Below are 17219 nucleotides of genomic sequence, written 5' to 3'. Positions count from 1 at the left end.
GCCCTCAACATAGGCTTTTTTTCAGGCAAGTGGCCCTTCTGGAGCTAGCACCTAACTGTAGATTTGGATACTTTTTCATAGAAGTCCACCTTTGGCCATTTTTCTTTGCCTCCCAAACAATTTGCTTCATTGTGCACTGGAGCAAGATGCAATTCTGTCCTCTAGCAGGAAGGTGTAGCACTGCTCCAGTGATTTCAAACTAGTTAATTATTGACTATAAAGCTATATCACTAATTATTTTATAAATTTGTTATAAGATCAAATATTTACATGCAACAGACATAATGCCCCATTTGTATGTTGCCAAAGCATTTGTTTGGCAGTAACATGAAGCATCACCAAAGATCATCATATCTCCCTTACTGAACATAATATTTTAAACAAAACAAAGTTGGTTATGTCACACTGCCAAATGTGAAAAATCTAAATCAGTGTTTAAATCACTTTCAGAGTTAAAAAAAAAAAAAAAAAGGAAGTTGCACGGTGAGTGAACAGAGACTATGAAATTGAACGTGGTGGAATGAACAGACGCCTGCGCTTGAGCGACAACCTGTTCCACGGGTATTTTAAATATGCAGTACCCCCTCAATATCAATCTAAATCGTAAGATGAAATGCACAAAGAATCAGTACATTTTCGTGGGGACCAACATGTTCGTGCTGTACCATTTCGTTAACTATTCGGGTTCACAGCAAAGGCTTATGGGAAGTACGCTGCGAACACTGGGCAGATACTGGAGTCTTAATGCAGCCGCTAAGGTAGCCCGAAAGAAAGGATAAATCTCCACACGGATACGGTATTTAAGTGATTGTCCAAATAATTTATTGTTTATTTGTGAATAAATATATGCGTCCTTACACGATCAGAGCCTTTTGAATTTAAAATCAGAGGGGAAAAGGGAAAGTTGCAAATCATATTTGATAGAAAGGATATGCGTAACCCAGGGCTTCGGCAAGACCGCGGAGACTGATGGGTAAGTGTGCCAAAGGACAGAATTCCTTTAAAAACAGCATTTCCGTTCAACAACCCCAGCTAAAGAATTGATGCTAACACGTTTATGATCCATGTGCATTTTGGCTGCGTTGATTCGCCCGCGCATGTGTACTTTGCACATTTATGTCATAATCAGTACAGATCATATTTTAATGGGCAAAGCAGAGAAGCAGCGCAGGCTGTCTGCAGTCAGACCGCGATGGCTGATGGGAATGACAACCAGTTATTCTTCATAAAATGTCAACAAAGACGTGCGATATCTACATTTATATTTTACAAACACGCGATATAGGACTGATCATGTCCTTCTTTCGTAAGATTCCTTGGGAAACGTTCTATATTGTAACACTTTAACAAATACCGAGCGACTACGGAGAAAGCTACGACGAAGTGAATTCTGGGTATGGAAGAAGAACCATGGTTATAGACAGCAGTGCTTTTAAAGGTGCATCACTGGAAAGAACGACGGCAGTGTTTACTGTACATATGATATCAATGGTTACATGAGCCCAACTTTAGTTTACTGTTGCTAGATATAAGTACCCGACTTGTTGTGGGGTTTTATATAACATAAATCGGCATATCACGTCACGTGACTGCCCATTCAACATTTTGGGGGTGGGCATCCCTCTCTGGTGTCTTGCTGCTGTCAGAGGAGGAACGCAATATACCCGAGGTCTTATTGTTTTGTATGTTACACATATAATCTGAATATGCTGGTTCTGGTTTAGTGAAATACTGAAACTGAGAAACTTTTATTTGAGACACCCTTCCATTATCAAAAAAAAAAAAAAAATCTGTTGTACTAGGCACTGAGTAAATATGCTGATGGATAAACCTGGTGATGAGGTCATGGCAGTTCTCTACTGTTTTGTCTGCCTGAACTGGTCACCCAGTGACGAGATTCCTCCTCTCAATAAGATATCACCTCTTGCTGAGTGACACCCCTGACAGCGTCAGTGCATCTTAAGCAGGTAGGGAGCAAATTTATGCTTGCTCTTTGTCTTTTGTGTGTGTGTGTGTGTCTGTTATCAGCTTCATTGCACGCTTAATGTATCTGAGGGCATGTTCTCATAATTACTCAGGTGCCTCTCAGTTTTGCCTCGATCACCTACGTGTTTGATGTATGGTTTCGGCCTGATGGGCATCTGCAGCAGTGTCATTCCAGTGTGGAAAGCAGAGCATATTCTATAAGAAATAACTGGGCAGGAGGCTCCTGCATCGTTGTCTTCTATATGAATTTCTGCATCCTATCACTGTGCAATCAAACAGCAGATAGATTTGCAGCTTTTGAGGTTTTTTTTATCCTTGGGTCACTGTTTAATGTATTAGCAGTATTAGACAGTGTAAACTGCATCATGCATGCATGTATATGTGTGTGTGTGTATGTATATGTATATACACGCATCATTTTATTTTGCTGAAGATATTCTGCATCTAACCTGCATAAACTGAATGATTTTATGGTAAGGTTTGTTCTGATTCTTTGCAGGTCACAGAAGGCCTGTTACTACAGGGCACTGGCAGTTGGGCAGGTGATTTGTTTGGAGCTACTGTATTGACGTTTCAGGTGAGTTTAAGGTTCTGACCGAGGTAGTAACAATGTGCACACGAAGTAACCAAATGTGTCCCCACAGGTGCCGTGCACAGGGGTTCATACTTACGGTTTTGATCCATGGAATGTTGTGCTTTTGATGATTGAATAGGGCTGTGTTTACGATAGTAACTGTTAGATTCCTTTTGGGGTTGTCTCGAATTCTGCTTCCTCATTGACCAAACTGGACTAATTTAAGTCTTGCTTTGTGATGCTGTCCAAAAGCGAATGGTAACTTCTATTGAAGTTTTTGTATGTTCATCAGTGGCACAAACCCATCATTCAGTGTTGCTGTACTTTTGATTTGTAACAGCAAAGAAAACACGTTCTTGCTCACAGTTTTTGTGATAGGGATGTCGTATTCCTGTCAAATTTTGATACTTTGTAAAATGTAAACATTGTAAAATGTTGTCACAACAGCCAATGAAAAGCCTTAGATTTGTCACAATGCATTCCTGTGAGCTGCCTGTACATCGTTTAACTGATTTCTGAGAGCAGCTTTGGCAGATCTTTTAAGGAAATACCTTTTGTTTGTTTTTGTTTCTTATGCTGCTTATTGGAATATTTACAGAATGGTGTTTACCTACAGTACTGTCACGGAAGTCCTAATACAAATTATGACAGTAACTTATAATGTATGTTTGGTTTTCTGAACCTGTAAGAAAGTTAAATGGGTGACTTGCTGATAATAACTTTCCAACTCTACTGGTTTGTGACAGGATCTCTAGTAATATGAAAATTTACTACCAACAAGCTAACTATTGTTAGACCAATTTTTAGCTTGCATTAAAAATGACAGTTTTCTAAATCTTTAACAATAAATGGTACAAGTAAAAAATCAAGTGGTTTTCTCATTATTTGATGATGGCTGTTATCAGTTGACTGTCCCAATATCAAGTATCTCTTTATTATATAGGCCTATGCGCTATTCATTCATAAGCCATACATTGAACATCTTGTATTTTAGGCCATTGACTCACCATTTTCCAAGTACTCGTGATGCTTTTTGTAGTACTTTTCTGACAAAAGAAACTAGGATTTGTTGTTCCTTCAACACTTATTTTGTGGAACATGAAATGAACCCTAATCATTTATGATGCTGAGTTCATTTCATTTCATGCTTAATGTTCTTGCTGCTTAAGGAAGAGGATAAAATTCTGTATTTCAGGAGCAGAACTTGGCTGAGGTACAGATCATCTAGCGAAAATGTATATTTTGAGTCTTGCATCCTGGCTTTGTTTTTCTTGGAATGGCTTATGTATGTCCTTATAACCCTGAGAATGTTCTAATTATACTACATTTTTCTGGTAAACATTAGGTTATTTAGTGCTAGAAATCTTTTTTTTCCACAATTCTTCAGCTGTGTAAATAGCCAGATTGGTCCCAGTTTGGATTGTAACCTCACACCAATCTTTCCACATCTTTTACTCAAAGAAAAACAAAGCACTCTCAGTTTGTGGTCAAGGCGATTTGCTTTCGGCTGCCCACCAGTCATAAAAACAGTTGACTAAGTTGTTATGCCCCTGGCATTTCTGGCTATACTATATCTTCCTTATAGCCAAAACAATTATCAGCATATAGATATATGTATGGTTATTAGGAGTGCTGCTATATGGCATTTGAGTGGGGGAGAATGTAGCGTTGAGGCCGTGTATCTGTGTTCCCTCCTCTAAATTTCTGCTGCCGTTGGAGACGCTGTGTATGGAAGTGAGTTGGAGGCCTTGGAGTGGGGGCTGAGCAGAGGGTGTGATGGTTTTGTTCAGGGGTGAGCTGAAAAGGGAGAAGAGTTCTAGTTGCCTTTTGTGCCATAATTCCCTAAATTAAAATTGAAGTGCAAACTGTGTATATAAAAAAGTAACATCTTATTTTGGTTTGCCTTTTTTGGTCAAGAAAAAAGCCTACGTTTGTATCTTTTCTTGATTGTATTACCTAACAGCGCAAGTACTTTGGATCGTTACACATAAAGAATGATTTAATGTGTTACCCGTACGGAAGGCTAAGCAGCTGTGGATCCAGGCACTAAATTCTGCTACTCTGGCCTCCTCAGGGTCAAGCTGTGTGCCGTGCCGCAGAACCCTTGTCTGTGCTCGCGGCTATTGTCTGTAATCGGCTCTGTGGGGCACAAAAGCACTGGCCAGTAAACTGCTGGTTTCCAGGCTGTAGTCCGTCCGTAAACTCCCCTGGAGGAGCCCAGCTCCTGCCTTCTTCTACCTTCCCTTCTCACATTTCCTCTTATTTTTTTCCTCCTCTGTTTCATTTTTTTTGGGTCTTTCTCCTGCGCCAGCTGCTGCGACTCCATAGCCAGGAGAGATACTTCACCCCACAGTGCGCACGTAGACAAAAGGCCTAATTCTGCTGTGTAACACTGCCCCCTTCCTCCATTAACGGTTCAGCATCTGGAGTGGAAATTGGCATGTGTAAAGCAGAATCAGCGCGAGTGCAAAATGAGGGCTGGGTCGATTCTGGTGCATGAGGGCTCTCCAGGAGGACTTCTCTTAGTGGAAATTCAAACGAGGGTATGGCTCTGCTTCCTTCACCCACGCTCTGTGTGTACGTGCCTGCCTGTGTGTGTGTGTGTGTGTGTGTGTGCGCGCGCGTACGTGCGTGCGTGCATGCAGGAGAAAGGGAGAGGGAGAGGGCGTTGTGAGTCACAGCCTTTGTCTTCTACTTCATTCACCACAGACAAGATGCTCAGTTGCCCAGAGCCAGAGGGGATTATATTGTGGCAGCTGATTTTAATTGACAAAGCTCATCCTCTGTGGGAGAAAGAGCATGGACCAGGGGCTTAGAAGAGAGAAGGAAAGCAGGCCAGAAACAGTCCCAGATCAGCAGAACTGCATGGTCTCAGACACAGTGGTAGTGAAACAGGGGAAAAAAGGCCAGTTTCAGCTGCTTTTATATCAAACGTGTCTCTCCCCTTTTGACCGATGATCACGGTGTTGTTCTAAACGGAAACCTTGCGTCTGTTTGTCATTCTCATTCGCTGATTGTTTTTGTGTTCGAGTCAACGGTACCTTTATTTTATTGCACTTTGCGCTTCACAGCTGAGCTGTATTTTTGTTAACCCCGCAAGCTTGTAGGCACGGTGTTCTTGGAAATAAGTGCAATTTTCCTGACAGGGAGTGAATGTGTATGTTTTTGCCATAGGCATGGATTGTTATGTGATTATTATAATTTTTTTTGTAGGCCAGATTCTGTCTCAGGAGAAAATCTGCAATCCCGGTCAATATCAGATACAATCTCTTTAAACTTTTTCCCCCTTGGACACAAATATTAGCTTAATGTTGCATTAAGGCAATATTGTCTAGATATTGAACCAGTATAGTACTATAAAGCAGCTGTGATCTCTGCAAGCAATCAGAAAATGGGCACTGTGTGTCAGTGGCTTGCTGCAGCAAAGGCTTTATGTGGGGTGACCGGAACCGGCTGAAACTGGTTTGAGGCAGACTGAGGCTCATGAACAATGCAGTCACTGTGCTACAGTAAGATAGCTAGCTGCTTCATGGCAGCCAAAATAGCAGAGGAGCCTGCAGAAACGTACCATCCCAAACAATATGGTTGCACACTAGATACACCACTCAGGGTATGTTACTTTCTGCAGTCAGAAAACATTGTTTGCCTTCAGTGGAGGGGGGAAGCGCCCTGAAGTCTGGCTCAGATGGTCATTGTCTGTCTTCTGGTGGTGCAATGGATGACAGAGGATCACACCATGTCTGTGGATGTAACATGACCCCTTTTTGGGCCTGGTCTGGTTTGGGAAGTGGAATTTTTTTTGGAAGGGGGGGTGCTGTTGTGACTGTGCTGTTGCAGGAAGGAAGGTGGCTTTGCTAGAGTGTTCCGGAGCTCTGAGGGTGAGGAGTGGCCGATTTGCATGTTTTAACCGCAGTGCTTGTGTGTTCACGTGTGCATCCGAAAGCAAAAAAAAAAAAAATAGCATGTTGATGATAAAAAAGGGTATCAGATGCTACACCGGCATAGCATTTTGTGCCTGCACGCTGAACATTCATCTGTCACTGTCAGAAGCCATTCTTGCTCGTGTTGGCCATACTTTTTTTTGTACCAGGCCTTTTCTCTCCTCTTCAGGTTTAAACTATCTGTGGTCTACAGCTCTTTTCTTTCTTTCTCTCTTTCTCTCTCTCTCTTTCACTCTCTTTTCCTCTTTGACAGCATCTCATCTTGCAGATCACTCCCATCGTGTGCTGTGCAGACTTTCATTTGCCTCGTGTGTGAGAGCAGTGCGGATGTGGTGTACAGCTTTGTGGTTGCGTAGGGCAGCCTTTTAACCATTTCCATTAAAGGGGACCATGGCTGCCTGCATTCAGTCTAAACAGCCCAGCCGCCTATTGTGGATATGCATCTGCTTGTCTTTGTGTACGGTATCATCAAAGTGGATCTTTGCTGGGAAACATAGGAAGCTCTAATGATGTGAGTCCGTAAATCCCTTGCCATGGATGGAAAAATAAAAATGTAAAACGGTTTGGATTGCCTGTGCAAACACGTCGCAGTGCAGGCGTTCGGTGTTCCAGTGCAGAACAGCACGTAGACAGCAGGCCTGTGTTTGTCTCGGTTGTTGTGGGTAGAAATGAATAGGCCTCCTGTGAATATGCGATTTGAACAGATGCATGGTAGCTGTTTAAAGCTTAAGAATCATTTTTAATCTTGCATATTGTTAATGTCATCATGTGACCTTCATCCAGGTCTTGATTTCTGTGTTTTCTTTAACACCTTCATCCATTTTATTTGAAACTGTGCATCAGCTAACCTGCATAATTATTAGCCTGCATTATTGACTAAGGTGAATTGTTTGGATCCATCTTTCCCTTCAGGAGCTGAAGACACGTTGGCCAAATTGCATTTGAAAAGATATATTTGCTCATCTGTCAGCTTTTCTTAGCATCATCTATTGTTATCGTTCTCTTCTTAAACTGTCTGATAATTTACAAATAAGGTCACATGTACTGCTTGAATAATGAATAAATAATGCAATATTTGCAGATATCTAAGAATTTATCAAATAAAAATGGTTTTATTTTTATGGTTTTATCATGATCATTTCCAAGGGTTTTAAAGACTGTTCTCATACAAGGTGCTTGTGATCCTTTCACTGATGACAGTAGTTATTTATTAAATCCAGCATTGCTAAATTAAGAGGTGCACCCCACAGAAACCTTGGCTAAACCTTTGCCATTTTATCATTAACAGGCAAAATCCTTGCTGCCATTTTATAGTCGTTCTTGGTGTCCCCAAGTCAGGCTCCATTGTTAACATGCATCGCTGCGTAGGATTTATCATGTGAATAGTACTGTTCCTCATTGGCAGGGGGCCATGTGTTGAATTGGAAATCAATTGTTTTACAAAGCAACCAACTTTATTTTGGGGTCCGGCCATTTTGAATGGTTTAATAACTATTGACAGGGAGAGCCAGATTGTGCATAATGCAATGCAGAAGGCCACTAGCATCTACGTGAAGAACTACTTTTTCCATTCATTCAAGGGGGTCTATATAAATACGCAAAGAAGGCCCCTCATACTGGGACGAGAACAAATGTACAATGCCGAAATGCAAAATTATTGGGACAGGGACATTTGTTTTGGATCTTTGTTCTTGCACATTGGATTTGAAATAAAGCTATCAATATGAGGTTAAAGTGCAGACTGATATTTACAATTGTATATATTACACCAGTTATCTATTTTCTACATTACAAGCCACACAGTTTACTCCTGATCTTGCACCACTCAGAGAAGAGGCATGCATCTCTCTGATGATATCTTGTAAACTATAGGCAGTTAGTGAACTACTGATAATGTCCAGACCCCAGACTCAAGTTAACAGTGTACTAATAACCTACATGTTTGTATAGTCTCAAGGTATGCTTTATGATCAAATTTTGAATGCACCCAACAATACAAACACTCACGCATAGCTGATTGGCAGGGGAAAATACAGACATTTATCATATTCCAATTTGACCTTCTAAATGAATGTTTCCTACACATGCTCTGACAGTAATAGAAACTTGTATAGGAGGTTAAATGCGGCCTTTGTGTATGCTGCACTGTACATTTACCACAAGTCACTCGTACATATTATTTAATAATTTACTCAAACACATTATGTGGTGGAAAAAGTTTGCGGTAACAACCAGAAATGGCTTGAAGCATATGAGGTATTTGGATGAAAGTAATTATGTAAAAAAAAAAAAAGAGTGCCTCAGGGTTATTTCTGTTTGTGTCTGACAGGAGTTGATGAAGAGCAGAGTGATCCACTGATTATTTCTTTAAATGCTGTAATATTATGAGCCATGGAATTATTTTTTAAATAAAGTTATGAATTATGACAGCCTTAAAGTCCTGGCAAAAAGTGAGAGAGGAAATGATATGCAAGAGTGTGTTGTATAAATATGAAATAAAATGCACAAACAGACAAGATTGTTTAGCGAGAATGTAGGGAGTCACTGTTTCCTGTGCATGATTGGTGTGCTGTCAGAGTCATTTGCGGTTTATTCTGGTATGCTTCGGCTGTGAAGCATATGTGAAACAGACACAGGTGCTTTGAGAGGTAAAGGTATACATTAGAGGGAAAAATTATTTTTGTTCCAAATGTCAGCCTATTTTCAGTGACATGACATTTGTTTGTTGATGACAGAGCAAATAATGTTACCAGCTTCTTTCTGTACTAGAAAGAACATTTTTGAAAAGACACTAATTTTATCTGACGTGAGATAGCCAATTCATTTCCGCTATCCTGTTAGAACATAATATAGATTGGAAATGTCTTTCTCCCAATTAAATTATACATGTTTAATGGGACCATTTTTACAGCTGTGCTCTGTAACTATGAACTAAGTACAACACCATGCAAAGCAAGAGTGATCCTGACTATCGATCCTAAATCATTTTTGGGATACTTGGCAGCTGTGATTCAGTTCAGACTAAAATAGTATTTGTGACTTTTAAATATTAGTTTTTTCACATTTTCATCTTAAACTTATCAACAGTCTTCTCTGTATTTATGTCTTATACAGGTTTATACAATATCATACTAAGACCATGGGTGATATGAAGACTCCTGACTTCGATGACCTGCTTGCAGCCTTTGACATTCCTGATATGGTCGATCCCAAAGTGGCAATTGAATCTGGCCACGACGACCATGAGGGGCAGCTCAAGCACAGTGTTCCCCCTGAGGAGGAATCCCATGTACCCTCAGCTCCTGATGTTGGGGTCAGTGTGATCGTGAAGAACATCCGCAACATCGATACCAGTGACCATGGGCTTGCTGAAAAGGAGATTCACTCCTCTATGGGGAACGGGCTACACAATGGGTTCCTTTCGTTGTCACCCAGTGACCGGTTTGGCAAAGACAGTGGGAAGACCCTGAAAGATGAAGGCCATGGACTCACCCTTAGTAACTCCTCATTCAACCAGTTCAGCCCCATCTCCAGTGCAGAGGAGTTTGACGACGATGACAAAATCGAAGTTGATGATCCTTCAGACAAGCAGGAAAGCCTACCGGGTTTTAGGTCAAACCCTCTAACAGGATGTTCAAACAAACGAGAGGAGGACACATCAAAAGTTGCAGCAGCTGACATCTTGTCAAAACCTGGGGCAAATGGTGACTTTGACAAATCTAAAATGGAAAACAATAGCACTTTGAGTGGTTTAAACCTGTATAATCTACAGAAACCAAGAAAATTGGAAGAGCAGCCTAAGGAGGTGGTTTCAAAATCTTTAGAGGGGAAGGAAAGTGGGGATGCAGCAGGGCTGAATGTGTCCAGCGCCTCTCAAGCTAAGGCTAAGTCTTCAGCAAAGCTCTCCTCGTGCATTGCTGCTATTGCTGCTCTTAGTGCAAAGAAAGCCACAACAGACTCCACAGGCACTGAGCTCCACACAATCCCCCATGACTCCCCCAAGGAAGCTAAAGAAAATCTCAGAGTAACAGATAAGACCCCAGAGCCTGAGCCTGCCCTGGAGCTGGCCAAGAGGATGTTCTCCAAGCAGCCTGAGAGCCCCTGCAGTGTCACCAGCGAGAGCAGCAGTAAGGGCTCGCCGTCTTCTCAGACAGGCTCCGTGCCGGTCATCCCCAAAGTCCGGATCAAGACCATAAAGACATCGTCGGGCCAGATCAAACGAACTGTCACCAGGGTGCTGCCGGTGTTTGATCCCGAAGACCTCAAAAAAGGGACTGACTCTACCTCTATAGTTGTCTCTTCCCTCCTGTCCTCCCCGACAGCAACGTCTGTTTTCTCCTCTCCATCCCGGACCACCCTGCCCACCACAGTGGTCACGACATCTGCCAGTTCAGCAATGGAGGTCACCAAGCAGATGACTATCAAGCCAGTCGCCACTGCCTTCCTGCCTGTCTCTGCGGTCAAGACAGCTGGCTCCCAGGTGATCAACCTCAAATTGGCCAACAACACCACAGTGAAAGCTACCGTCATCCCCGCTGCCTCTGTGCAGAGTGCCAGCAGTGCCATCCTGAAGGCTGCCAATGCTATCCAGCAGCAGACAGTCATGGTGCCCGCCTCCAGCCTTGCCAATGCCAAACTTGTGCCAAAGACTGTCCACCTCACCAACCTCAACCTCCTTCCTCAGACCTCTGCTTCCTCAGCGGAGCTTCACCAGGTACTTGCCAAGCCGCAGCAGCCCATCAAGCAGGCTATGATCACCACCCAGGCCCCTAAGAAGGTGTCCCGTGTCCAAGTGCTTGCCAGTTCCCAAAGTTCAGTGGTCGAGGCCTTTAACAAGGTCCTGAGCAGCATCAACCCTGTCCCTGTGTATGTGCCCAACCTCAGCCCCCCATCGGCAGCCTGCATCTCCATACCTTCCCGTGGATACAAGTGTCTGGAGTGTGGAGATTCCTTTGCCCTGGAGAAGAGCCTCACCCAGCACTATGACCGCAGGAGCGTCCGCATCGAGGTCACGTGCAACCACTGCGCCAAGAACCTGGTCTTCTACAACAAGTGCAGCCTTCTCTCCCATGCCCGGGGCCATAAGGACAAGGGGGTAGTCATGCAGTGCTCCCATCTAATCCTGAAGCCCATCCCTGCAGACCAGATGATCGCCGCTCCCTCGCCCACCTCCGTTGTGGCGACTGCCACCATCCACAACTCGCTGGGGAAGGCAGTGCCTGGCATCCTCAGCACAGTGATCTCTGCCCCCTCCACTGCCCCGGTGGTGGCTGCTATGCCCCTGGACGAGGACTCATCCAAGCTCTGCAGGCACAGCCTCAAGTGCTTAGAGTGCAGTGAGATGTTTCAGGACGAGGCCTCCCTAGCAATGCACTACCAACAGGCAGTGGAGTCAAGTGGACAGGTGTGTCTGTGTGTATGATGTATGTGTACGTGTGTGTGTGTGTCCGTCTTGTTTCCACTTTGTTCTATGAAGTGGACCATTGTTTCTCTATGTGTATGCTCTCACTGTCTCTTTGCCTGGGTTCATCCATGGTTATGTCCTTCAATAAGAGTAGTTAATTTAGATAAAACAGCCCATCGTAAAGTGTTTGTACGCAAGGTTTAGAATTTCTTTATATAAGAGTTATATATTATCTTTTTATATAAGTGTTTTTCAGAAAGCTGTCCTTTTAATTAAGTGTTTCTGATGTCATCTTATAAAACAGAAAACCTGCAGCATTTGCCTAATGCTGCTCCCGAACCAGTGCAGCTTTGTGTCGCACCAGCGGATCCACCAGCACAAGTCTCCATACGTCTGCCCAGAGTGCGGAGCCATCTGCCGGTCAGTTCACTTCCAGACCCACATCACCAAGAACTGCCTGCACTACACCCGCAGGGTGGGCTACCGGTGAGTCTCCGCCCCCCCCCCCCCCCCCCCCCCCCCTTCCCACCATCCTCCTCTCCAGTCACGAGGAAACAAATCCACTCGGATCTCTTTCCCAAACGCACACACTGCTTCTCCTTACATTTGAACAACAAGGTTTGAGCATGCTAGAAGTAGGTTCAGCACTTGCGCTTCATTCAAATTGCCAATGAGCTGTGGCTGAACACAGTCACAGTTATGCTCATATTTTTGGTTGATGTTTCCATGCCTTGTGATTATAAGCCCAGTTGAAAAGGACAGAATGTGACTAATGGTGTTCATTTCCTCCCCCAGCTGCGTACACTGCAGCGTCATCTACGCAGACGTGGCTGCACTCAAGTCCCACATCCAGGGCACGCACTGTGAGATCTTCTACAAATGCCCCATCTGCCCCATGGCATTTAAATCTGCCCCAGGAACTCACTCCCATGCCTACACGCAGCACCCAGGGGTTAAGATCGGAGAGCCCAAGTGAGTGACACCAACACTCCCTTTCAGCCAGGATTGACATGATATTTACAACCCTTTTCACACATGCAGCTTTACCCTGAAATGTTATGGACATGTACTGCTAAGGGATCCATAGTGAGTGAGAGCCAGATTCGGCTCAAGAGCAAGCAACAAGAAAGAAAAAGTTTTGTTTCGATAGTAGTGAGAACAAAGCCATAACAGCAGCAGATCAATCACGCAAAACTCTCACTAAAACAACCATCCAGCTACGTTGTTTTGTATGACTAAAGATAAAGTAAACAAAACTTGTACACCAAATAAATGGCACTCTGCTAACTAGGTACCCAGCAGGCTTTTAACTGTTATGATTCACTGTTTAATCGTTAGCAAGCTACTTAACATTAGCTGGTTCATTTTGAAGATTTAAGTGTTTGAATGCCCCTTGGTTGTGTCCAGAAAGAGCTGCAAGAACAGTTAATAGGGCTATGTGTGCGCCACGTGTGAAATGCTACACAGCCGCTACAATAACTCTGACTCAAATGGAACTTGGAGGACAAAATCACCTGACATTTTGGGATTACTCGGTGTTAAATGACATTATGTATGGTAGATTCACCTGAAAGCAATTTACCTTTCATGACCTTTAACTATTTCCTCATTTTGTCCCTCAACACACTGTAATTAATTGTTAGGCCCCAGAGCAGGTGTTTCTGTACAAGGTACTCTTTTTGTACTGCTTACGTACGGAAGGAACACATTGTGGGAAAATGTTGTTCACTAATGCTTTATTTGATATGACAAAACACATTGTTTGTTGAATGTGCATACTGTCATTCTTGAATTGATTTAGTAAAATCCTACTGCCTACTTTTAGTTTGTTATTTTGCAGTTGAATAATCCTTGTGTTTGCTTACTTTTTGAATGTCACAGCATGCAAGGAATACTGTGGCAATTGAATAGAAATAGTTAAAGTTTAAATAATAGTTTAAGAATTATTCTGGCCTGTTACTCTAATTGTCTGCCATTGATTTTGCTAATCTGCATTATGCTTGCCAATTTTCTCATTCTTAATGATAATGCACCTTGGACTGAGAAAATAGTATTATTCAAACAATAGCCCAATGATTAGGAAAACAGAAAGTCATTATCTTATGCGCAGGGACTGTTACCGCTATTAAGAAAATTTTGTGCAAAGAGATGTATTGGCGTATTATATTTTCATGGTAATTCATCACACCATGATCATATGATCATCACTTGTTCGGCTCGAAAGTCAGTGTCGTTCTCAAGATTATTGTCGGGGGGAACCTTTTCATGCACTTACAATGTATACGATTCACCACTTCTTCTTGAGATTCCAGTACAGTGTGTATTAATGCACATCTGAAATTGATTTGACCATGGCTTGATGGCTAAGGACTGACAAATCAATCATCAAATGCTGTTTGTAAAAGGAGTGAAAACTATTTTATGCTTTTTGACTTGGTGTCATGAGACAGCAGCACAAATGTAACTATGCAACAGTAACCAAATATGGCCACTTCATTGAGCTGCAGTTCAGAATTCCTCAAAATGAAAACTGGATCTCTCAGATACCTAACACTGAGCTGTCCAGCCTTTATTTTTCTTTCATGTAAAAAAATGAACATGATTTGCTTCTCACTCTACGTAGAAAATAATAACAAACTAGGGCAGCAGAATTAACTGTGGTAGTGTAAGACAGTCAAAACACCAGTTCAAATAAATCCCACCAGTCAATGTGTTAATATTGACAGCTTTACGGTTTTGTGTCTTTCAGATTGATATACAAGTGCTCCATGTGTGATACAGTTTTTACCCAGCAGACTTTGCTCTACTCCCACTTTGACCAACACATAGCCAATCAGAAAGTGTCTGTCTTCAAATGCCCCGACTGCTCCATGCATTATGCTCAAAAACAGCTCATGCTGGATCACATAAAGGTAAGGAAAATCTTTTTATTTATTTCTCTTTCTCCTCATTTTCAAGCAAAAATATTGTTTTCTGGCTTGCATACTGGAGTGAGGTCTAGCTTTCAGATTAGATACTTCAGCAAATACATCCAACATGTCATGCTAACTGCTAGTGTTTCTAGGACTTGAAACATTTAACCGGTATTTCAGTCTTTATCCTCAAGGTGTCACTGTAGGCACCATAATTTCTATAAGTGGTAAGCAGTCAAAAGAACAGGATTAATTCCACAATTAAGGACCAATAGAAGTTTGTTGGCATAAGGGTGTACATCTTTGAGCTGACATTGTTTCACGCTCCAACCACATTCATAAAGATTACTTTAAGTGAGAGTACAATATCTTCCTGTTATACGGTCCATTGATGGGTACAACTGCGGGCAAAAAAACCTGCAGTTTATCATTACATCACAAAGAAATACATAAATTGTCCAGCGCCTTCAATTGCCGAGAAAACGGGCAATCTAATCGATCTGCAGTATGGCATGGCACTGCGGTACGGTGACGTGGTGACTCTGTCGCACGGCCTCCAGAGTTATTGGTTATGATTTACCTTCTGTTGCTTAAATTTATTTGTGCTTTGTGTTCAAACCTGGAACGGAACTTTTCCATTATACCACCCTGAGGCTGTCCAGTCCGTGACTTCATGCTAGTTTACATCCATTTTGTGCTGTCGCTCCATTGAGCCTCCCCTGTCATAGTGTATTTGCTCTTCTCAAGACTTTATTACCACATAGGCCATTCATAATAATATCTGTGTGTTGTAACTAAGCTTATAGCTAAACATAAATCATTGTTGTTTTTGCTATATTTTTATTGTGTAAATTTTTTTTATAACTATGATTCATAGGTATGTATCTTATGTGAGCTGTACTAAAGCAAATTCTTCACAATTTTAGTAGGAAAGGCTATAAATTATTGATTGCTTATTTGATTGACTCATAGAAGAGACAGCTAGCCAACTGATAATGACAATCAGTTACAAAATCAAAAATATTATGCCTGCTCTGCTTCACTGAACTAAAAAAAAAACAAATTGCCATTAACATTTTTATTTCTATATTCTGTTTTGTGCTTATACAAAAAACTGTATTTTAACAGCATATGTAGATTGAAATGTCAGCCTATTTAGTATCATTACTTTTTTAGTTGTGTTTATTTCTGGCTCAAAAAAAGACATAATATACCCTGCAGTAATGTGGACAGATCTTAATGCAGTACTGTAGTCCATATTCTTATGTGTTGGTGTCTGTAGCTTCACACGCTGCTGACTAAAATGAATCACGTGTGATTATGAAGATGCAATGTGTTGATTGCTTAACAAATGGTTCCACATAGTCAGTGTCAAACTTTTGGTGCCGAAGGACTGAACTATAAGTTAAGAAAGGAGAAGCACATTAAATCAAAGGACGTTATGTTGATGATATACAATTACTTTGTCAGGTTACATTTATAGTATTGTGTGGTTATGGGCACCACAATAAATAAAAGACATGAAAGCTGTTGGAAACAGTACAAAGAGGAACAAGTAAAATGTTTTATAGAATGTAAAAGTCACAAGGATATGGCAACAAAACCTAATCTCTTCTGGCTTAGCAAAAATAGATTAGTGAGGATTTGAGGGCTCTAAAATCATAAAAGCAATTTACAATGCGAATGACGGTATATGTTTCAGGTTGAGTTCAGTAGAACAAGGGGGCGTGGGGGGAAATGAGCTCAAGCTATATTCTGAACTGATATGAGGAAGTATGTTTTAGGACACATAACCTGACCAGTTTATGGAGTACAGTCAGAGACCCAGGCTTTTGAAGTCCAGGCTTTACACAGTGCTGGATACTCTCTAGTCAGTAGATTAATTACAAGCCTAGGTAGTCTGAAGGTTCTCATCATTACTTATTGTCATGTTCTTATGTTCTTATTTTTGTGGCTCTGCTTATGATATATTGTCCATAGAAACAGTCCACTTCTATTCAGTAAGAATGACTGTGGTCTCAAGCAGTAGCAATGAAATGTAGTTATCCATCTGTTTGCTTCTCTTTTTTCCAGTCAATGCACGGGACTCTGAAAACCATTGAGGGCCCCCCAAATTTGGGCATAAACCTGCCGCTCACCTCCAAGCCCACGAACCCCATGTCCCCCAGCCCCAATAGCAAAGAGGCGGGCGCGGTCAACGGGCTGGAGAAGGGTGAGAAGAAGCCTCCCTCCCCTCTGAAGAGGGCCAACGCCGCGGCCCTGCCCAAAAAACCCGCCAATCCAGGATGGATGTGCCGTGAGTGTGACCGGCTCTTCACCCAGAGAGAAGTCTACATCTCCCACATGAGGAGGGAGCACGGCAAGGTCAGCACAGCTTACTGTTCACCACACCGCTCACCTTT

The 17219-nt window shown here is 42.2% G+C and overlaps 1 protein-coding gene across 8 annotated transcripts in view; it reads left to right on the top strand.

The window, feature by feature from the left end:
* The first annotated feature begins 527 nt into the window (after window positions 1-527).
* Window positions 528-17219, top strand: part of znf532 (zinc finger protein 532) — a 20582-nt gene continuing 3890 nt past the window's right edge. The window contains exons 1-8 of one of the 8 annotated variants that reach the window (XM_035391765.1): window positions 528-973; window positions 1915-1967; window positions 2486-2563; window positions 9616-11905; window positions 12210-12391; window positions 12701-12877; window positions 14655-14817; window positions 16891-17181. In XM_035391765.1, coding sequence (XP_035247656.1) covers window positions 9641-11905; window positions 12210-12391; window positions 12701-12877; window positions 14655-14817; window positions 16891-17181 — 3078 coding nt within the window. In that variant the 5' untranslated portion in view covers window positions 528-973; window positions 1915-1967; window positions 2486-2563; window positions 9616-9640. The other 7 variants (XM_035391766.1, XM_035391762.1, XM_035391763.1 and 4 more) reach the window with 7 other exon arrangements.

Source organism: Anguilla anguilla, chromosome 14 (genome assembly GCF_013347855.1).
Source record: "Anguilla anguilla isolate fAngAng1 chromosome 14, fAngAng1.pri, whole genome shotgun sequence".
NCBI classification, from domain to species: Eukaryota; Metazoa; Chordata; class Actinopteri; order Anguilliformes; family Anguillidae; genus Anguilla; species Anguilla anguilla.
This window is presented reverse-complemented; position numbering and strand designations above follow the sequence as displayed.